Source organism: Protopterus annectens, chromosome 4.part0, assembly GCF_019279795.1.
Source record: "Protopterus annectens isolate FY-2018-M chromosome 4.part0, PAN1.0, whole genome shotgun sequence".
Classification (NCBI taxonomy): Eukaryota; Metazoa; Chordata; order Ceratodontiformes; family Protopteridae; genus Protopterus; species Protopterus annectens.
The window spans coordinates 1,886,396,431-1,886,420,303 of NC_056733.1; the positions used below are offsets into that span (position 1 = coordinate 1,886,396,431).

At 45.0% G+C, this 23,873-nt stretch overlaps 1 protein-coding gene across 3 annotated transcripts in view; it reads left to right on the forward strand.

Moving 5' to 3' along the window:
- The window catches only part of RARS1 (arginyl-tRNA synthetase 1), a 1,169,219-nt gene that overhangs the window by 643,692 nt on the left and 501,654 nt on the right, over positions 1-23,873 (forward strand). For all 3 annotated transcript variants that reach the window (XM_044069555.1, XM_044069556.1, XM_044069554.1), the window contains exon 4: positions 20,415-20,523. In XM_044069555.1, coding sequence (XP_043925490.1) covers positions 20,415-20,523 — 109 coding nt within the window. The remainder of the gene's footprint in view (positions 1-20,414; positions 20,524-23,873) is intronic.

Genomic DNA, 23,873 nt, shown 5'->3' on the forward strand with positions numbered 1-23,873 from the left:
AGGCCCAGCACCAGCTCCCATATGCTTTCTTTGGCTGAGGATCTCATTTCTTTAATTCGTGGATCCCAGCCTCATCCAGACAAGACCTCTCACCCACCTCCAGAAAAGAGGCCTAGAGCAGAGCCCCCTGAGCCAGTATCCACAGATGATTCCTCTGATGACTCAGAACATACAGACCCTCCTGAGGCTCCTTATTCCCCTTACAAAGACTCTGATGCTGAAGAGTCCATTCCTTCAGCCTCTCCACCTGAGGAATTTTCCTTTGGGGAAACCTTGCATGCTATGAGGGAACAATTTCAGTGGCAGGGCCAAGATTTCTCAGACTCCAGAAAAAGGCTTAGAACCTTTCTACATTTGCCACAACATAGGCCTTTAGCTATACCTCCAGTTCTTTCTGTTGTAGATGATGCATTTAATGATGCTTGCACTGCTCCTGATTCATTACCTCCGGCTCCTGCTAAGCCCGATAGGTTCTACAGGGTCCCGGACACTCATCACCATTTATACAAGGCTCCTTTTGCAGATCCAGAGACTATCTCCCAGGGCCCTAAAGCTGTAGCAGCTACTTCTACTAAAAAAACCCTCCCCTCTGAAAGGGAATCCAGGTCCTTAGAGAGATGGGGTAAAAAAGTTTACACCTCTGCTACTTTGTCAGCTAGGGCTTTGAACTGCCAATTTCATATGATTCAATATCAAGAGTTTATGCTTGACCAGTTAACTAAAAAGCTGTCCTCTGAAGAATCTTTAGATAAAAAATATGTTCAGGATATGGTACATAACATAGAGCAGGTTAGTAACCATTCTTTAAAATGTGGCTATGATGCACTGGAGGCTTCCTTTAGATCAGCCATGACTGGCACAGTTATCAGGAGACATGCATGGTTGAAAGAACAGGCATTGCCAGACCATGTCAAATCAAAGCTTTTGGATGCACCCATGGACAAGGTCAATTTATTTGGTTCCCCTGCACAGCAGGTACTAAAAAGGATGGAAGAGAAGGCGAAATCTGTACAAACAGTGAAAGATTTCTTACAGGTTCAACCTCCAAGGTTTAGCAGGAACTGGCCCTCCAAGAATTGGTCCTTTCCGGACTCCTCTAAGACACAGAGAGGCAGGAATAGGCGTTCCAGAGGCAGAAACCAATCCAGGGGTGCCTACAGGGGACGCCAGTGGCAAGGTAACAACCAGCGAGGCACGGACGCAGCCACCACCACTACAACAACACAATCACAGTGACTTGGCTGTGGCACCGCCTACCAGGGAACAACTAGAAGCACCCTTAGGCGGAAAGCTAATCTTATTTTCAAAGAACTGGCATTGCATCACAAGGGAAAAATGGATTTTGCAAACTATAGACCAAGGTTACAGGTTCCATTTCCATACTCTACCAGGAAAGAGAGGAATGCCAAACCTACCACCTACTCAAAGGGCAGAAGCTCTAAAACAAATATCTCAACTATTAAGAATGAGAGCTGTGGAAAAGGTACCATCTATGGAGCAAGGAAAGCATTTTACTCCAGACTCTTCCTGGTACCAAGAAAAGAGAACAAATGGAGGCCTATTCTAGACCTGTCCGCTTTAAACACATTCCTCATTGTTCCAAAATTCAAAATGCTGACCCTACAGCAGCTTCTTCCCATGCTGGGCAAGGAGTCTTGGCTGGTAACTCTAGATCTCAAGGAGGCATACCTGCACGTCCCCATACGACCAATTTGCAGAAGATACCTCAGATTTCTTGCAGGATCAGAGCATTATCAATTCTCAGCATTGCCCTTTGGCTTATCTACTGCGCCCAGAGTGTTCACGAAATGCCTGGCATTAGTAATTGCTCATTGCAGACTTCAGGGGATCCAAATTTATCCCTACCTGGACGACTGCCTGATACAAGCGGACAACAAAAGCAAGCTAACAGAAGACTTACAGAGTCATTTACCTGCTGCAAGCCCTGGGATATACAGTCAATATAAAAAAGTCAAGGCTGATTCCATCCCAAAGAATAACCTTTCTGGGTGCAGAGCTGGACACATCAAAACAAATGGCATTCCTAACTGCAGAAAAGAAAGAGCAACTACCTCTCTACTTCTTGGCATTAACAAAGCAGAACCATCTAACTGCAAGAAAAGTACTACAAGCCCTAGGCTTCATGGCATCCTGCATAATTCTGGTCCCTCATGCCAGACTGCATATGAGAAAGCTGCAGTGGTACCTAAAGAATTTGTGGTCCCAACACAAGCACAGCCTAGAAACCAAAATTCCAATAATCCCATGCCTGAAGCAAGAGTTCCTATGGTGGGCTCAGGCCTGTCAATCAAACACAGGATTGCCCTTCTGCAACAGTCAACCAAGCCAAACCATCACGACAGATGCCTCAGACCTCGGTTGGGGGGCACACATGCTGGGCAAGTGCATACAAGTTTTATGGACTCAAGACCAGCTGCGCCTGCACATAAATCTAAAGGAAATGCTGGCAGTAAAATTGGCAATCCAGTCATTCAGACCATTTCTCCAAGAAGGTCAGTTGATGATAAGGACAGACAACACCACAGTTATGTGGTACATCAACAAACAGGGAGGCACACATTCATATCCTCTATGCCGGCTGGCACTGGACCTATGGGATGTGGCTCTGAGCTACAACATTCAGTTACAAGCAATTTTTGTACCGGGAAAAGAAAACATTCTAGCAGACATATTAAGCAGAACTACCACAGATGCCCACGAATGGATGCTGCATCCGGACATCTTCAAAGCCATCACAAGAGAATGGGGATTACCACAAATAGACTTATTTGCATCCCCACTCAATCACCAGCTAAAGAAATTCTGCACAAGGACGTACCACCCACTTGCTTGGAAGGTGGACTCCCTATCTTTCAGTTGGAAAAACCTGACAGCATACGCATTCCCACCACTTCCTTTGATGCACAAGGTGCGTTTGAAGATCAAAGAGGAACGTCCAAAGATCATTCTGATAGCTCCAGACTGGCCAAGACAACATTGGTACCCATTGCTGAGGAGCATGTCTCGGGAACAAATATGGACACTACCCCTGATCCCATTACTGTTAACACAGAACAACTACAACATCCTGCATCCAAACCTGAAAACTCTGCAGCTAACTGCCTGGAACATTACATAAGAGCAATTAACCCACATTTATCCCAAAGGGTTAAAGACATAATCCTGGAGGCTCGTAGACCTTCAACAAGAAAGAATTATGCAGCAAAATGGAAAAGATATCTCATTTGGAGTACTGCAAAGGGAAAAGATGTGACACTGGTAAACATAGCCAACATCCTGGAGTACTTGGCAGAGCTCTTCCATACAGGCCTGTCCTATTCTTCCATCAAGATACATGCATCAGCTATTTCAGCAGAATACAGCTTGGATCCTCCTGTCTTCTCTCATCCTCTGCTCAGACAGTTTCTGAGAGGAATTAAAAATGTAAAACCTCCCAGGAAACCACCATTGCCAGCATGGGACTTGAACTTTGTGCTAGAAAATTGACACTTCCCCTTCGAACCAGCAGCAACAGCAGAATTACAATACTTATCCTGGAAGACTGCTTTCCTGCTGGCAATAACTTCAGCAAGAAGGGTCTCTGAACTACAGGCATTAATGGCAGTGCAACCCTTCCTGATCTTCCATCAAGATAGAGTGTCCATGAGAACAAGTCCTACATTTATGCCTAAGGTAGTATCCAGAGTCTCTTTAAATCAGGCTATCCACCTACCTACATTCTTCCCCAACCCACAGAACAGGAGAGAAAGACTCTTGCATACCTTGGATGTACATAGACAATTACGCTACTACCTGGACTGGACCAAGTCCAATAGAAAAACTGACCAGCTTCTGGTAGCATATGCAACAGGAAAGGAAGGAAAACCAATTTCAAAACAGACAATCTCCAAATGGATAGGAAATTGCATTAGATTTTGTTACTCCTACCATGGAAAGAAAACTCCAGAGAACATCAGGCCTCACTCCACAAGGGCTACAGCCACTACCACAGCTTTCTTACGAGGAGTGGCTACCAAGGACATTATAGAGGCTGCTACTTGGACCTCCGTGCATACATTTGCCAAGCATTACAATTTACCTTTATACTCTAGATCCCGAGCAGGTTTTGCCACTGCTGTTTTGCAAGGGATCCTAACTACACCATAATCTCTCCTTTTTTCCTCCTCCACTAGTTTAGCTATGGTATTCTACCCATTTGTAAGGACTGCAGATGCATCCTTGAAGGACATAGTACAGTTTTGTACCTACCATAAATGTAGATGTCCGATAGGAATGCATCTGCAGTCAGGATTACCCACCCACCTTCCCCTCTGTGGTACTCCTAGGGTATTTGCCATCCTTCAGCTAGCTTGGGGGGGATCTATTATGGTGTATTTGTTTGTATATATGTACATACATGCTTATTTTATGTGTTTGCTCTCTACTATTTGGAAACATTGGCATTTATCCAAATTTAGCCATCCAAGAGGGCACCTGGCATCTGGGGCAAGAAACACTGAGGAAAATGGCATTGGCTGATGCCTTTATACCCGAAAAACTGCAGCGATGACGTCGGGTGAATTGCGACACCAGCCGAAGCCAGACCCAGACTTTGGAATCCGGCCGACCGAAGGGCTGCCTGACGACAGGACAACCCATTTGTAAGGACTGCAGATGCATTCCTATCGGACATCTACATTTATGGTAGGTACAAAACTGTACTTTTCCACTGGCCCTGGGGCCTTGAAGGATTCCACTTCGGTTTTGAGAAGTGAGAAGTTCGCTTTTGAGAAGTTTTTCACTGTGGTTTTCTAGGCTGGGGGTGGGGTCGGGATGTGGACATCCAGTGAAATTAATTTATGGTCTGATATTACCAATGAGGGATATACTTCTGGTGTGGAGCATAGTGCCCCCATGTTGGTAATGATCAGGTCTAGTATGTTGTCCCCTCTTGTGGGAGTGGTGACTAGTTGTTCCATAGCATTTGAGTTTATAATTTCCAGGAACCTTTGGGCTAAGGTGCTGGGGCTTGAGTAGTGCTCCCAGTCAATGTTTGGGTAGTTGAAGTCGCCCAATATAATGGTGTTCAGAGAGATATTCATGTTCTCCAATGTTTTCAGGAAAGCCGAGTGGGATTCCTGACTTTGAGAGGGTGGTCTGTAGGATGCTATAAACTGAAAAGCAGTCTTGCCCACTGTTAGTTGCACATGGATGGTCTCCGATACTTCGTGCAATGCCACTAACCTGGAGGTATGGATATACTTGATAAATATGGAAACTCCCCCTCCTTTTGTGGTTCGGTCCGGGTTTTGGGGCCGAAAGCATGATATGAGGTATAGCCTGGTAGTGCTGGGGTGCTCTCTGGAGCCTTGAACCAGGTTTCTGTCACTGCACAGATATCGATGTTCTCCATACTGAGGAGAGCTTCGAGTGCGTGCATCTTGAGGTTAAGACTTCTGGCGTTAAGCAGCATTACCCTTAGTTTCTTGTTCATTGTGCTGTCTATGGGCGTGGGTTTGACTTTTGAGCCTTGCCTAAAAAGGCACTATGGGGGTGGCAAGAGCCTTTGCCAATATCCGAAAGCCCAGTGGTGACAGGTGCAAGCCGTCCCTAGTGAAGCAACGTGGCTTGTCGAGCATGTTATCCCAGGCTGACAGACACTGGATCCCCTTTGAATGACACCAAAATTTTAGCCAATTGTTAAAATCGATCATTTTGTCTTTGTACTGTGGCATCATTCTAGGTGAGGGTAAGATGCTGCTCAAGGTCAGGGTCATAACAGCCTGGGCTACATGATCAGAGAGCTCCTCTATGTCTCTTTTCATGTAGTCCAGGGAGGCACGTCTCAGGTCATTCACACCAGCATGTACAATGACTGAGTCATATTTGTATTTGCTTTGGAGTGACCTGAGTGCTTGTGTTATGTGGCGGATCCTAGCACCTGACAGGCAGCTCACCATGACCTTCTCTTTATTCAGCCTGGTGAGCGGGACGTCAGTGTGTCTGACAATAGAGTCACCTATTACAAGAGTATCAGGTGTGTTATTCAGCCTTAAGGGCTGTGGCTGCTTGGCACACTGACTTTGTGGGCTGTGTGTTGTGCGTGTTTTGTTTTGAGGTAGCGTTTGCTTGGATGTCTGCTTTGGAGGTCTCTGTTGCTTAGGTAGATTTTTATTTAGAGCCTCCGAGTATGTTTTTGTGTATTTATGTGTTTGGTTCGCTGATGTGGTGGGACTATGTGATACTGGAATTGTGTTGTGTGAGGTTACCTTCTCCTCCTGACTGGTTACACCAGTTTTGAAATGAGAGAGCTCAGCCTCCAGTTTGGCTAAATAGTTGCATCTCTCACATATATTTGAACCTGTTTGGAGGAGGAGAGGGTTGTCCGTGTACATGCGACAGTTGTAACATTACCTCAAAATTCCCAGATTCACCAACTGGACTGGAGAGGAAACCATTGACTGACCTTTGGACATGCTAGAGTAATATAGGGAAACTGAATTTAAGACGGACCAATAGAGGACAGGGTAATCGTAGAGAGTATAAGAGTAAGTAGTGGTTATGGTTTAATAGTGCTAACTTGTAGGATTACTTAATTGGACCAGTGAAGGGCCTTAGAATGAGAATATGGTGTTTAAATTGAGAGATAGAGCAGTTCTAAGGGAAAAAGTGAAGAACAGACTTTGTGGAGCCAGGAATAGTTTAAACCCAATTAGGCGGCGCTGCCCGCTGTTGCACTATGCACAAAAACGTGCAAAAGAAGGTTTTAAGAGAGGGAGATGAAGGAGTTTGGAATTGACCCAAAATGGCCCATAAAACTACAGTTTCAAGTCAGTAACCACTCCCAGAGGGGCAGGCAGGCTGCTCAGTGTTTTACACTGCCACTGATCAACAGAGAGACTTCCCTTTAGCCCAAGCAAAAAGAACAAAGTTTACCTGATCATGTTAAAGCAGAATTATTGGATGCTCCATTACAGCATGATACTTTGTTTGGTGTTAAAGAAAATGGAGGATAAAGCAAAATCAATGCAGACAGTAAAGGATTTCTTACAGGTTTAGCCACCTAGATTTAGCAGGAACTGGCCTTCTAAAAATTGCTCCTTTCCAGTGTCAGACAGGCCAAAAAGAGGCAGATACAGACGCCCAAGAGGCAGATCTCGGCCCCAATGCTCATACAGACCTAAACAATGGGGTGCTTCAGCCCCCAAAGGCGGAGAAGACAAATCACAACCTTATAGGTAACAGTCCCAATAACTTCACTCTACAAAAGCCAAGCACTTACCTTTTGGCAGCACCCTTAGGGGGAAAGCTAGCACTATTTTCACAAAATTGGCACATGATCACCCAGGACAAATGGGTACTGAATATTGTTTCTCAAGGTTACAGGTTCCACTTTCACACCCTACCAAGGTCAAAAGGTGCGTCAGACCTGCCACAAAACCAATGGGCAGAGGCACAAAAACAAATTTCTACTCTCATGGACATGAGAGCTATTCAAAAAGTACCACAGCAAGAACAGGGGCAAGGATTTTACTCAAGACTTTTCTTGGTACCCAGAAAGGACAAAGCCTGGAGACCAATATTGGACCTGTCAATTCTAAATACGTTCCTGGATGTTCCAAAATTCAAAATGTTGACACTGCAGCAACTTCTACCCATGCTGGGCAAGAAGGCTTGGATAGTTACTTTGGACCTCAAAGAGGCATACCTGCATGTCCCAATCAGACAATCTTGCAGAAGATACCTCAGATACATAGCTGGCTCAATGCATTACCAATTCTCTGCACTGCCCTTTGGCTTATCTACTGCGCCCAGGGTCTTCACAAAATGCCTGGCACCAGTAATTGCATTTTGCAGACAAAAAGGAATTCAAATATATCCCTACTTGGACGACTGCCTTATTCAAGCAGAGAGCAAGGACATTCTACTAAAGCATATGGCATTTGTAAAAGAATTAATAATTTGCCTAGGGTACACAGTAAACGAAAAGAAATCAAAACTAGTGCCCTCTCAAGAGATAATATTCCTGGGTGCAAGCTTAAATACAACTGCCCAGATGGCTTATCTCATGCCAGGCAAGCAAAGGCAACTGACTCATTACTTTCAAATGATGGCAACAAAGACCCAGCTACCTGCAAGAAAAATTCTGCAGGCTTTGGGCTTCATGGCATCTTGCATACTGCTAATTCCATCTGCAAGACTGCATATGAGGAAGCTACAATGGTACCTAAAAAGCATTTGGACTCAACATTGCCACAGCCTGGAAACGATAATAACTCTTCTTCCCTGCCTGCAACAGGTGTTTCGATGGTGGGCACTGGCCTGTCACCACAACAAGGGACAGCCTTTCACTTTACCCACAGCCAGGCAGACGCTAACAACAGATGCATCGGATTATGCCTGGGGGGCACACATGGCAGGAAAATGTATTCAGGGCACGTGGCCCAAGGACCAAATGCATCTTCACATCAATCAAAAAGAGATGCTAGCTGTATAGAATGTCCTGACAGCCTTCAAGGATCTACTACATCCAGGACAACTACTACTAAAGACGGACAATACTATTATGTGGTACATAAACAAGCAAGGGGGCACGCATTCCTACCCCCCCTACAGGCAAACCATGACTTTGTGGAACACAGCACTGACCTATCAAGTACATCTGCAGGCACAATTTCTGCCAGGAAAGAAAAATACTCCAGCAGATGAACTAAGCAGAAACCTCATAGACCCTCACGAGTGGAAACTAAATCCACAGGTCTTCTGCATGATAACAAGGAAATGGGGATGCCCAGACATAGATCTCTTTGCCTTCCCTCACAACTACCAACTGCAGAGATTCTGCACAAGGACTTATCACTCACAAGCATGGAAAGTGGATGCCCTATCTTTCAGCTGGGAAACCCTAACAGTTTATGCCTTTCCACCACTGCCTCTCCTTCCCAAGGTGCTCCTAAACGTTAGACAAGAGAAGCCAAACATGATTTTGATTTCCCCAGACTGGCCACGCCAGCACTGGTATCCAGTCCTAAAGAGCTTGTCTCAGGGCCCAGCCTGGACTTTACCTCTAATTCCTCATCTTCTGACTCAACAAAAAAATCAGATCCTGCACAGCCAACTCAGAACATTAAATCTGGCTGCATGGCGGATAATATAGCCACTCAGAACATACCTCTCTCAAAAGCAGCTATGGATGTCATTTTGGAAGCCAGGAGGTCCAGCACCAGGAAATCTTATGCAGAAAAATGGAAGAGATTCTGTGCTTGGAACCAGGCACAAGGACTTGAACCACTTGTTCCAAATATTCCTCAGATTTTACAATACCTAACTGAGATGCTGGACAAAGGCCTATCCTTCTCATCAATTAAGATCCATGCCTCTGCCATTTCAGCTCATTACAATACGGAACCTCCTATTTTCTCTCATCCACTGCTAAGACAGTACCTCAGAGGGGCAAAAAACATAAGACCCCCAAGGAGAGCACCGATACCTACATGGGACCTCAACTTTGTCTTAGAAAAGCTCACACTACCTCCTTTTGAGCCAGCCAATACAGCTGACATAAAATTCTTATCATGGAAAACTGCTCTGCTCCTAGCTATAACTTCAGCAAGAAGTGTCTCAGAGTTACAGGCATTAATGGCAGTGGAACCTTTTATCATTTTTCATCCAGACAGGGTTTCTCTAAGGACAAACCCAACATTTATGCCAAAGGTAGTATCCAGTGTGGCTCTTAACCAAACCATTGATTTGCCAACATTTTATCCAAATCCCCAGAATAAAGGGGAGAGACTTCTGCACTCTTTGGACATTCACAGGCAGCTACGCTTCTACTTGGACAAAACAAAAGCTCTCAGAAAAACTGAGCAACTGTTTGTAGCATATGCTGCAGGATCACAAGGAAAGGCTATCTCAAAACAGACATTTCAAAATGGATAGGACACTGTATTCGTTTCTGCTATGCACAGCATGGCAAGTCAGTGCCTAAGAATATTAGGCCACATTCTACCAGGGCAGCAGCCACTTCAGCAGCCTTTCTCAGTGGAGTACCAACCAAGGAAATTTTGGAGGCTGCAACTTGGCGTTCAGTGCACACTTTCACCAAGCATTATCACCTACCTCTTTACACTAAATCCAGAGCAGGCATTGCCACTGCAGTTCTGCAGGGCCTCATCGCCACTCCTAATCCTATTTAGACCCAGCCGCCCTTCCTCAGCTTTGGGATTCAACCCAAGTGTAATGACTGCAACAGTGAAACACGATGAACATAGTACAGTTGTGTGCCTACCATAAATGTAGATGATCGAGTGTATTCACTGTTGGAGTCCAGGTTACCCACCCTGCATCCCCCTTTCTTTGCTGGGACTTATTTATATTTCTCTATCCTATACAACCTATGTGGTGTATTTGCTTGTAGATGAAAGTACTGTTTTTATTTTTACTGTATGCTTTTATAAGCAATATGATGTTCTTCATCTCACATTCCTGCAGTCCTTACATATGGGTAGTCCGCTGTCCTCGGTCGGCCCGAATACCAAAGTATAAGGCTGACGTCGGTCAAGGCGCTTAAAACTGACCTCAGGACGTCAGGGTACAAAAGCGCATGACCGACGTCATTTCCTCAGTCTTTTTTGCCGCATGGTCCGATGCAGAAGCAGCGTTGCAAGTGCCGTTCGGCGTTCTGAAATTTTTCAATGAGTTTCAGACCGAATCCAAGTTGGCTAAGTACCCGTTAGAATATTTTGTTTTTTTCTTGCCTCAGTGTTTTACCGGATGTCAGAAAAAGTAAATAACTGTATTTCTTGTGGGAAACAGATACCGCATAGGGATTATCGTTCTTTGTGTATTCCTTGTCTGGGGCCTGAGCACGACGTTGTTGGGTGCCGCTTTTGTGCTAGGTTCAATAAACGCACTATTAAGCGGAGGTTAGATTGTGCTAGGCTGGTCTTTGGGAAGCGGTGCAATTATAATATGCCGTTGGATTCTCCGGCGCCCGCTTCTGCGAAGAAGCGCAAAGACAAAACAGCTAAACCCAGGCAAGATGAGTCGTCCGTTCCGGACGCCGGTTCTTTAGAGACTTCAGTGGAACCGGTGGTTCCGACGGAGACCTCTCTGGAATCTCAGGGGGAGACTTTGATTTTACAGGAGGTGGTCTCTCAGGAGGCAGGTCAAGCTGAAGGGGCTTCTCAAGTTACTGTACTCCCCTCCCTTCCTAGAGTGGTTAGGCCTTCTCCTTCTGTTTCCAAGGCTTCTCCCAGAGGCAGGCCAGTTTTAGCTTCTGTTGGTGTCACTCCTAGTTCTGCAGGGTCTGTGCCTAAGAAGCACATGCTTAAAATGGCAGAAGATTTGATTACTCTGATTAGAGGTTCTTTGCCCCCTCCTGATAAGAGGCCTAGGGTGGAGCCAGAGTTGGGAAGTTTTGAGCAGGCTTCGGATGTTTCAGAGTCTTCGGCTGAAGACCTGCAGGAGTACTCTCCTTATTCTGATTCTGATGCAGATGATTCCACTCCTTCTGCTTCTCCTCCAGAGGATTTTTCTTTTTCAGAGACACTTCATTCTATGAGGGAACATTTTAAGTGGGAAGGTCAGGACTTCTCTGATTCTCAGAAAAGGCTTAGGGAATTTTTGCTGTTACCCCAGCATAGGCCCTTGGCTATACCCCCTGTTCTGGATGTTGTGGAAGATGTGTTTGCAGAGGCTTCTCTTAATCCTGATTCTTTGCCTCCTGCTCCTGTTAAACCGGATAGGTATTACAGGGTGCCTGAGGCTCATAAATATCTTTATAAGAGTCCTAGGGCAGACCCAGAAACTATTAGTCAGGGACCTAAGGGTGTCAAGGCCTCTGTTGTAAAAAATCCGGTTCCTCTAGATAAAGAAGCCAGAGCTTTGGATAGATGGGGAAAAAAGGTCTATACATCTTCTACCTTAGCTATGAGGGCCTTGAATTGCCAGTTTCATATGTTGAAATATCAAAATTTTCTTCTTTCTCAATTGAAGTCTAAGGTGGATGCTCTGGCGGAAGGCATTGAGTGTAAAGAATTACAAGATTTGGTGCATGTCTCTGAACAGGTGGGTAAGCATTCATTACAGTGTGGTTTTGATGCTGTGCAGGCCTCGTCTAGGGTGGCTGCCACTGGCTCAGTTCTTCGAGGCACGCCTGGCTGAAGGATCAGAATTTATCTGACCATGTTAAGACCAGGATTTTGGATGCTCCTTTACAGTCTGATGTGTTGTTTGGTTCACCTGTGGAATCAGTCTTGAAGAAAATGGAAGACAAGGCTAAGTCTATGCAGGCTGTTAAAGATTTTTTGCAAGTTCAGCCTCCGAAGTTTAGTAGGAATTGGCCTGCTAAGGGGTGGACGATCCTTCTTATGATTCTCAGTCTAGGGGTAGATCTAGACGTGGTAGGGGGAGAGCTCAGAGTTCTTTCAGGCCTAGGACAGGGAGTTCACCTGCACAATCTTCTGGTGAGGGCAGGGGTCAGTCCTTTCGTAAACAGGCCCAATGACCTACCTTTTCAGCTGCCAGATCCTTCTTGCCTGGCAGCACCTTTGGGAGGAAGGTTAGCAGTCTTCAAGGAAAATTGGATGTTGATTACCCAGGACAAATGGGTATTGGATATCATACACCAGGGTTACAAGTTTTATTTCCATACCTTGCCTCCTTTCAAAGGCATGCCGGACGTTCCTCCTCAGCAAAGACTAGAGGCTCACAAACAAATTTCTCTGCTACTTCAAATAGGGGCCATACAACCGGTCCCTCTGCCAGAAGTGGGCCTAGGATTTTATTCTCGCCTGTTTCTAGTACCAAAGAAAGGAAACACGTGGAGACCAATTTTGGATTTATCTATCCTCAACACATATCTGGACATTCCCAAGTTCAAAATGTTGACGTTACAACAGCTTTTACCTCTGCTGGGCAAAGATCACTGGATGGTGACTCTGGATCTCAAGGAGGCTTACCTTCATGTTCCTATCAGGCCCAGTTGCAGGAAGTTTCTGCGTTTTCGGGCTGGGACTTCACATTATCAGTTCTCTGCATTGCCCTTTGGCTTATCTACTGCGCCCAGAGTGTTCACGAAGGTCCTGGCTCCAGTGGTAGCTTTCTTCAGGCTAAGAGGAATACAAATCTATCCTTATTTGGACGATTGCCTGATTCTGGGCCAAGAAAGGGACGAACTTCTTCATCATCTACAGTATGTGATGGCAGTGTTAAGATGCCTGGGGTATTCTGTGAACGAAATAAAGTCCAGTCTAGTACCCTCTCAGGACATGTGCTTTCTGGGTGTGAGACTGAATACAGCATCCCAGATGGCCTTTTTGACCCCGGACAAACAAAAGAATCTTTCTCTTTACTTCCACCAATTGTCTCGTCAGTCCAGGCTGACTGCAAGGACAGTCCTTCAAGCCTTGGGGTTCATGGCATCTTGTATTCTGGTACTTCCCAATGCCAAACTGCATATGAGGAAGCTACAATGGTATCTCAAGAATGTATGGACACAGCACTGCCAAGATTTGGACACTGTCATTCAGATAATACCTTGCATTCAAAAGGAATTTTTGTGGTGGGCTCAGGAATGTCACCTAAACATGGGACTCTCTGTGACCCGGCCAGAGGCGAGTCAGATTTTAACGACAGATGCCTCAGACAAAGCTTGGGGAGCTCATCTAAATGGAAAATGGGTACAAGACACGTGGCCTGCCAGACTTCAACATCTACATATCAACTTGAAGGAGATGTTAGCAGTCCAATTTGCATTGATAGCTTTCAAGGATTTACTTCTTCCAGGGCAGGTGTTGATTCAAACAGACAACACAACTGTCATGTGGTACATCAACAAGCAAGGGGGAACGCATTCTTATCCTCTATGCAGACATGCAATGATTTTGTGGGAGACGGCTCTCAGTTTACAGCTAAATCTTCAGGCAAGGTTTCTGCCAGGAGCACAGAACTCCTTAGCAGATGTGTTGAGCAGACAAATTATGGATCCCCACGAGTGGAAATTGGATCCTCATGTATTTCAGAGATTGACAGTGTTATGGGAACTCCAGACATAGATCTGTTCGCTTCTCCACTAAATTACCAGCTGCCAAAGTTTTGCACAAAAGGTTTCATCCCACAGCTTGGAAAGTGGATGCTCTCTCATTCAATTGGAGCAATCTTCACGTGTATGCCTTTCCACCTCTGCCTCTCCTCCCAAAGGTACTCCTGAAGGTCAGACAGGACAAGCCAAACATGATTTTAATAGCTCCAGATTGGCCTCGACAGCACTGGTACCCATTACTGAGAAGTCTGGTACGGAGCCTCCATGGCCTTTGCCTTCGATTCCTCACCTGCTGTCTCAGGAGAACAGTCATTTACTCAATGTCAAACTTCATTCTCTACATCTGACAGCCTGGCATATTCTGTTTTGAACCCTGGAGGGTCTCAGCTTCCACAACAAGTTTTGAATGTTATTTTGGAGGCCAGAAGGCCTAGTACAAGGAAAGTTTACGCAGATAAATGGAGGAGATTTTTATTTTGGAGTACAGCAAAGGACTTTGATGTTTCTGAACCTAATTTAAGTGTTGCACTTCAATACCTTACTGAGTTATTGGACAAAGGTTTGTCCTTCTCCTCTATAAAGGTTCATGCTGCAGCAATTTCTGCTCACTATGACTGTGACCCACCATTATTTTCTCAACCTTTATTTAAGCAATTCCTTAGAGGGGCAAAGAATATAAGACCCCCACGTAGAGCTCCTACTCCTGCTTGGGATCTCAATTTTGTGTTGGAAAAACTCACTCTACAACCTTTTGAGCCTGCAGCATCAGCAGAGTTGAAATATTTATCGTGGAAGACTGCTTTTTTGTTGGCCATTACCTCTGCGAGAAGGGTTTCTGAATTACAGGCCCTTATGGCAGTTGAGCCTTTCTTAATTTTCCACAAGGATAGGGTGTCTTTGCGTACTAACCCTTCTTTTATGCCTAAAGTGGTTTCTAGTGTGGCTTTAAACCAAACTATTCATTTGCCTACTTTTTATGCAAACCCCCAAAATAAAGGGGAAAGGATTTTGCACACTTTGGATATACACAGACAGTTGCGATATTATTTGAGCAGAACTAAAGGGTTCAGGCAGTCTCAGCAGTTGTTTGTTTCTTTTGCTTTGGGTTCTCAGGGCAAACCTGTTTCAAAACAATCTATTTCTAAGTGGATTGGGTTTTGTATTGCTTTCTGTTATTACCATCATGGTAAGGAGATTCCAGCTGGGATTAGGCCTCATTCCACTAGGGCTACTGCCACTTCTACAGCTTTTTTAAGGGGGGTGGCTACCAAAGATATTTTGGAAGCAGCTACTTGGAGTTCAGTGCATACTTTCTCTAAGCATTACCACCTTCCACTTTACTCTAAATCTAGGGCTGGATTTGCCACTGCTATTTTACAGGACATTTTGGCAGCGCCTAATGCTTTATAGTTTTGCCATCCTCCCTTACCTCTGCTTTGGGATTCTACCCATATGTAAGGACTGCAGCAATGTGAGATGAAGAACATAGTACAGTTTTGTACCTACCATAAATGTAGATGTTCGAAGATCCACATTGCTGCAGTCCAATTTACCCTCCCTCCTTCCCCTCTGTTGTTGAAGGTGGTGGTGTAGTTGTGTTGTACATATTGTAAATATGGTTAGTGCACGGGTGGTTGGTTAGTTTGCTGGTTTTTGGCTTTGGCCTTTCTTGTTAGGGCCTTCTGACATCTGGGGCAAGAAAAGACTGAGGAAATGACGTCGGTCATGCGCTTTTGTACCCTGACGTCCTGAGGTCAGTTTTAAGCGCCTTGACCGACGTCAGCCTTATACTTTGGTATTCGGGCCGACCGAGGACAGCGGACTACCCATATGTAAGGACTGCAGCAATGTGGATCTTCGAACATCTACATTTATGGTAGGTACAAAACTGTACTTTTTGCCTACCTTCTTGGGGGCACCTGACATCTGGGGCAAGAAAAACTGAAGAAAATGGTATCGGCTGCATCTTATATACCCCTGGCGCACTGACGTCAAGGAAGAGGCGACAGCAGCCGACGCCAGACCAGGACTTTGGAATTCAGGCCGACTGAGGGTAGCCTGCCAGCAGGCTAACCCGAGTGTAATGACTGCAACAGTGAATACACTCGAACATCTACATTTATGGTAGGTACACAACTGTACTATTCTTATCATACCTTGCCTACGCCTAGAATTCCTTTGGTGGGCAGAGGCCTGCCACCAAAACAAGGGACTACCTTTCACACCACCCTCTGCCACCCAAACCCTAACAACAGACACATCAAACTATGCATGGGAGGCTCACCTGGCAGGGAAGTGCATTCAGGGCAAATGGAATCCAAGTCAAATGCACCTGCATATCAATCAAAAAGAAATGTTAGCTGTACAGAATGCTCTGACAGCCTTCAAGGACCACATTCTTCCAGGACAACCTATGTAAAGACGGACAACACCACTGTTATGTGGTATATAAACAAGCAGGGGGGGGTACACATTCTTACCCCCTCTACAGACTAGTTTGCATCTCCCCAGAACTACCAATTGGACAAGGTTTTGCACAAGGACTCCCCACAAGCAAGCCTGGAAAGTGGATGCTGTGTCCTTCAGCTGGAAAAACCTATCAGTCTATGCCTTCCCCCTCTGCCTCTGCTTTCCAAAGTACTACTAAAAATCAAACAGGACAAGCCAAGGATGATTTTGATTGCTCCAGACTGGCCATGCCAACACTGGTACCCCCTCCTGCGCAGTGTGTCATGGTTATCGCCATGGCACCTGCCTCAGACTCCTTCCCTGTTGTCTTAACAGGAGAATCAGATTCTGTACCCTCAGCTTCTAACACTGAACCTTGCAGCATGCTATTACATAAATGTTCATCGTGTTTCACTGTTGCAGTCATTACTCTTGGGTTATCCTGCTGGCAGACTACACGCAGTCGGCCTGAATTCCAAAGTCTAGGTCCGGCGTCGGTTGCTGTCGCCTCTTCCCTGATGTCAGTGCACCAGGGGTATAAAAGATGCAGCCGACGCCATTTTCTTCAGTTTTTCTTGCCCCAGATGTCAGGTGCCCCCAAAATGGTAGGCTAAAAAATTATGCCAGTAATTATGCATGCAGTAAAATAAACATTTCCTTCATCTACAAGCAAATACACCACTTAGGTTGTATAAGATAGAGAAGTATAGGTAAGTCCCAGCAAAGAAAAAGAGGATGGTGGGTAACCTGGACTGCAACAGTGAATACACTCGAACATCTACATTTATGGTAGGTACACAACTGTACTTTTCTCCTCTACCATCCCTTAGTAAACCTGTGATGGATATCATTTTAGAGGCAAGGAGGCTTAGTACTAGAAAATCTTATGCTGAAAAATGGAAAAGGTTCTGTGCGGGAACCAATCTCAAGGGATGAGCACAGCAGCGCCCACTTTACCTCAGATTTTACAATACTTAACTGAGATGCTTCACAAGGGCCTCTCTTTTTCCTCCATTAAAATCCATGCCTCAGCCATTTCAGCTCATTATAGCACAGAACCTCCCCTCTTCTCTCATCCACTGCTCAAGCAGTTCCTCAGAGGGGGCAAAAATATTTGAGACCACTCAGGAGATCTCCAACCCCAGCCTGGGACCTTTACTTTTTTTTTGGAGAAACTCACTCTACCTCCTTTTGAGCCAGCTGCTACTGCAGACTTAAAATTTCATTCTTGGAAAACAGCTTTTCTTATAGCAATCACTTCAGCTAGAAGGGTTTCTGAATTACAGGCCCTTATGGCAATGGAGTCTTTCATCATCTTTCATGCGGACAGGGTGTCCCTCAGAACCAATCCATCCTTCATGCCCAAGGTGGTATCCAGTGTGGCTCTTAATCAGTCTGTTCATCTGCCAACCTTCTTTCCCAATCCACAGAACAAAGGGGAACGGATATTGCATTCCTTAGATGTGCACAGACAACTTGGATTCTACTTAGACAGGACTAAACCTCAAAGGAAATCTGAACAACTGCTGGTGGCATTTGCTACAGGGGCAGAGGGGAAGGCTATTTCAAAGCAAGCCATTTGTAAATGGATAGGCCATTGCATTCATTTCTGCTGTAAGCACCATGGAAAACCTATCCCCCAGGGGATCAGACCTCACTCCACCAGGGCTGCATCTACCTCTACAGCCTTTCTCAGAGGCGTCCCTACCAGGGACATCCTAGAAGCTGCTACCTGGAGTTCTGTGCATACTTTCACCAAGCATTATCATTTGCCAATTTTCTCTAAATCCAGAGCTGGCTCTGCCACTGCAGTCTTGCAGGGCCTTATAGCTGGTCCTAATGCTATCTAAATTTCACCTCCCAACCATAGCTTTGGGAATCTACCCAAATGTAATGACTGCAACAGTGAAACACGAAGAACATAGTACAGTTGTGTACACTTACCATAAATGCAGATGTTCGAGTGTATTCACTGTTGCAGTCTTGGTTACCCTCCCTCCAGCCCCCTAACTTCTTTTGGCTATACCTCTACTTTCCTTTACAATGCTTAAAAGCCTTTTTGGTGTATTTGCTTTTTGTTGGAGGTATATCATTGTACTTTTATATTTAATTGCTCCCCATTAGGGGGGCACCTGACATCTGGGGCAAGAAAAACTGATGTAATGTTGTCGGCTGCATGTTTTATACCCCTGACAACCTGACGTCATGGAAGAAGGTACAGCAACCGACGCAGGACCCAAGACTTTGTTAATTAGGTCGACTGTGGGCTACCTGCAAGCAGATAACCCAAATGTAATGACTACAACAGTGAATACACTCAAACATCTACATTTATGGTAAGTGTACACAACTGTACATTTCAGCTTCTGTTTTCAGTTCATGTAAAAATTAACTTTTCCTGATGGTATTTTTCAGTTGTATATTGATTATTTTCATGAGAGTCCTTGGGTAGATTGTGATTTGTTAAGTCATCTAGCATGTTTCTCCAATTATTGGAGAGTTTGCTAGCATGGATAAACTACCCAGGTGGTTTAGTTTTCAGTTTTATTTCCATTATATGTTGTCCTGCTGGGGACTGCTTGGTTTGTGCTTTGTTGCAGATGTGAATAAAATGAGCTATTGAAGCTGCATGGAAACTGGAAATGTTACAGTGGGCTTTTGAGAGGGTTTATAACATTTTAGCAGGTTTGCCTTTTTAATATCCTTGAATTCTGAAGTATTCGTCTTTATAGCAGCAGTCTCCAACTTTTTTCCACCAAGGATCGGTTTCATGTAAGACAATTTTCCACGAACCAGCCATCATGCACACATAGTAAATCATAATAAAACGTATAATAGTTATTTATTTGACATTTGTTTACTGGGCAGTCCGACTGGACTAGAAGTCCATTTTCAGCTGTGACCCAGGCAGAAAAGCTCCCAAGTACAATAATTAACAATAAATAAATAAATAAAAAGTGTATGTTCTGCTTAACAGCATAACATTGATCTACTATGGTCGAGAGGTACATAAACCTAATGGCAACCTTAGTGACTTCCTATGTTTATAAGACCAGTATTTAAAATCTGTCCCTATTATTTGTGGCTCTATCCAGATTTATTTTGCAAGAGGTTGAGTGATATGATCAAGAGGTACACAAACCTCAGTCATTGCTGCTGCTGCCAGGGATACACACACACACACACACACACACACACACACACACACACACACACACACACACACACACACACACACACACACACTCTCACACACACACAGACACACACACACACACACACACACACACACACACACACGCACAGTTTCTTCTTTCACACACTTATAGGTTCTGGTTTTATACACGCATTCACTCACATGCAGACAGAGACACATAAACACCCTCGTACACAGATATACACACACTCACTTTTTCATTTCACTTTGTGCCTGGCAGCCTGCTACCACATAATCCATGGCATGGTACTGGCCTGTGGCCCGGTGGTTGGGGAATGCTGCTTTATAGGACACTGTATATAGTTCATTCACACTGGTGTTTGTATTGTTCATTTAGTTTGTTTTTTGTTGCTTATTTAATTTTTTTTGTATGTGTTTTTTTTTTTTTTTTTTTTTTTACCTGTAAGTCCACAGTCTTTTAATTCCTTCACTTGTTTTTACATTTGAAGTTGAATATACAGGGATTGCAGGCATCATCCACACTACAACACTGTGGTTATGACTTTACTGCTCATGTATTTTGATGACCAGAAATTGTGAAGTGATTCTGTCCTAGACTACTTTAGACCACCTAAAAGCAATACTGCACGTTTCATTAGATCAAGGAGTGTTGGAACTATGTAGCTTTTTGTAATAAGTGTTACAGCAGTAGAATTGCTTTGGATGACTTCTGCAGTATCTGTGATTTTTTTGTTTGTTTTGTAGACCCTTAAAGCAAAGGGAGAAAAGGTGAACCCAAGAGACATTGCTAACAAAATTATTCAGCATGTTCCTGAAAACAAAATAATGGAAAAGACAGAAGTTGCAGGACCAGGTATTGTATCTTGCTGTTGAGAATTTTATGTATCTTTTCAGATGAATTGCTGTACAGATGATGTCCTTCAAGGATGCATCTGCAGTCCTTACAAATGGGTTGTCCTGTCGTCAGGCAGCCCTTCGGTCGGCCGGATTCCAAAGTCTGGGTCTGGCCTCGGCTGGTGTTGCACTTCACCCGACGTCATAGCTGCAGTTATTCGGGTATAAAGGCATCAGCCGACGCCATTTTCCTCAGTCTTTCTTGCTGCGTGGCGCCCGAAGCAGAAGCTGTTCGCAAGTGCCGGTCGGTCAGAACCAGAGATTACTACCGAATACTACTACCGAAGACTTCTAAAAAGCTAAGTACCCCGTTGGGGACTCTTTCCTGCCTCAGCCGATGTCAGAAAAAGTGAATAACTGTTTAACTTGTGGGAAACAAATACCTCATAAAGATTTCCACTCTTACTGCTTACCTTGTTTAGGCCCAGACCACGACGTAGCAGCTTGTCTAGCCTGTGCTTCTTTTAATCGACAGACGCTTAGATGTCGGTCGGAATTTGCTGAGGAGTTTTTCGGCTCCGATTTTGCTTATATTATGCCGTCGGATCCTCCGACTACGCAAATATCTAAAAAGCGCAAGGAAAAGGACCGACACCCGCGGTCCGCGGTTTCGGCCGAAACCGCGGTTAAGCCAACCGCGGGTGTCTCGGTTTCGGCTGGTTCTTCCTTCAGCCGAAAACTTACCTTCTACCGAGGCCTCTTCCAACCTGGTGGAATCGGCTTCTGAAATCCTTCCTGCTGTTGCAGTTTCTCAGGAATTATCTGACACTATTCCCTTGGATATTTCTACCCCTGCACGTGGAGCTGCTAGGCCACCTGCAGCCATGTCCATTAAGGCCTTTGCCAGGGCTAAAGCAGCTAAAACTACTAAAACTGTGCCTGCTAAGACCCCCTCTCACAGGCCTAGCTCTAGTTCACAAATGCTTAGTTTAGCAGAGGATCTCATTTCTTTAATCCGGGGATCCCAACCTCAACCAGACAGGGCCTCTCACCCACCTCCAGAGAAGAGGCCTAGAGCAGAGCCCCCTGAGCCAGTTTCTACAGATGATTCCTCTGATGATTCAAATGACACAGACCCTCCAGAGGCTCCTTTCTCCCCTTATGAAGACTCTGATGCTGAAGAGTCCATCCCTTCTGCCTCTCCGCCGAGGAATTTTCCTTTGGGGAAACCTTGCATGCTATGAGGGAACAATTTCAGTGGCAGGGCCAGGATTTTTCAGACTCCAGAAAAAGGCTTAGAACCTTTCTGCATTTACCACAACATAGGCCTTTAGCCATACCTCCAGTTCTTTCTGTTGTAGATGATGCATTTAATGATGCTTGTACTGCTCCTGACTCTCTACCTCCGGCCCCTGCTAAGCCCGATAGGTACTACAGGGTCCCGGACACGCATCACCATTTGTATAAGGCTCCTTTTGCAGATCCCGAGACTATCTCCCAAGGACCTAAGGCTGTAGCTGCTACCTCTGCCAAAACCCCCTCCCCTCTGAAAGGGAATCCAGGTCATTAGAGAGATGGGGTAAAAAAGTTTACACTTCTGCTACTCTTGCAGCTAGGGCCTTGAACTGTCAATTTCACATGATCCAGTATCAAGAATTCATGCTAGACCAGTTAACCAAAAAGCTGTCCTCGGATGAACCATTAGACAAAAAATCTGTGCAGGAAATGGTACATAACATTCAGCAAGTCAGTAACCATTCTTTAAAATGCGGCTATGATGCACTGGAGGCCTTCTTTAGATCAGCCATGACTGGCACTGTTATCAGAAGGCATGCATGGTTAAAAGAGCAGGCATTACCAGACCATATCAAATCAAAGCTATTAGATGCTCCCATGGATAAGATCAATTTGTTTGGCTCTCCTGCACAACAGGTGCTGAAGAAGATGGAAGAGAAGGCAAAATCTGTCCAAACAGTGAAAGATTTCTTACAGGTCCAACCTCCAAGGGTTAGCAGGAATTGGCCCTCCAAGAATTGGTCCTTTCCAGACTCCTCCAGAGCTCAGAGAGGCAGGAATAGGCGTTCAAGAGGCAGAAGCCAATCCAGAGGTGCCTACAGGGGACGCCAGTGGCAGGGTAACAACCAGCGAGGTACAGACACAGCCACCACCGCAACTACAGGACAATCACAGTGACTTGGCTCTGGCACCGCCTACCAGGGAACAACTAGAAGCACCCTTAGGCGGAAAGCTAGCCTTATTTTCAACAAATTGGCATTACATCACAAGAGACAAGTGGATTTTGCAGACAATAGACCAAGGTTACAGGTTTCACTTCCATACTCTACCAGGGAAGAGAGGAATGCCAAACCTACCTCCAAATCAAAAGGCAGAAGCTCTAAAACAAATATCTCAATTATTAAAGATGAGAGCTGTGGAAAAGGTACCATCTATGGAGCAAGGAAAGGGATTTTACTCCAGACTCTTCCTGGTACCAAGAAAAGAGAGCAAATGGAGACCTATTCTCGACCTGTCCGCTTTAAACACATTCCTCATTGTTCCAAAATTCAAAATGCTGACTCTACAGCAGCTTCTTCCCATGCTGGGCAAGGAGTCTTGGCTGGTAACTCTAGATCTCAAGGAGGCATACCTGCACGTCCCCATACGACCAAATTGCAGAAGATACCTCAGATTTCTTGCAGGATCAGAGCATTATCAATTCTCAGCATTGCCTTTGGCTTATTTACTGCACCCAGAGTGTTCACGAAATGCCTGGCATCAGTAATTGCTCATTGCAGGCTTCAGGGAATCCAAATATACCCTTACCTGGACGACTGCCTGATACAAGCGGACAACAAAAACAAGCTAGCAGAAGACTTGAAAAGGGTCATTTACCTACTGCAAGCACTGGGATATACAGTCAATATAAAAAAAGTCAAGGCTGACACCATCCCAAAGGATAACCTTTTTGGGTGCAGAGCTGGACACAACAAAACAAATGGCATTCCTAACAGTAGAAAAACAGGAGCAACTACCTCTCTACTTCTTGGCATTAACAAAGCAGAACCATCTAACAGCAAGAAATGTCCTGCAAGCCTTGGGCTTCATGGCATCCTGCATAATATTGGTTCCACATGCCAGACTGCATATGAGAAAGTTACAGTGGTACCTAAGGAATTTATGATCTCAACACAAGCACAGCCTAGAAACTCAAATTCCAATAATTCCATGCCTGAAGCAAGAATTCCTATGGTGGGCTCAGGCCTGTCAATCAAACACAGGATTGCCCTTCCACAGCACTCAACCAAGCCAAACCATCACGACGGACGCCTCAGACCTCGGTTGGGGGGCCCACATGCTGGACAAGTGCAT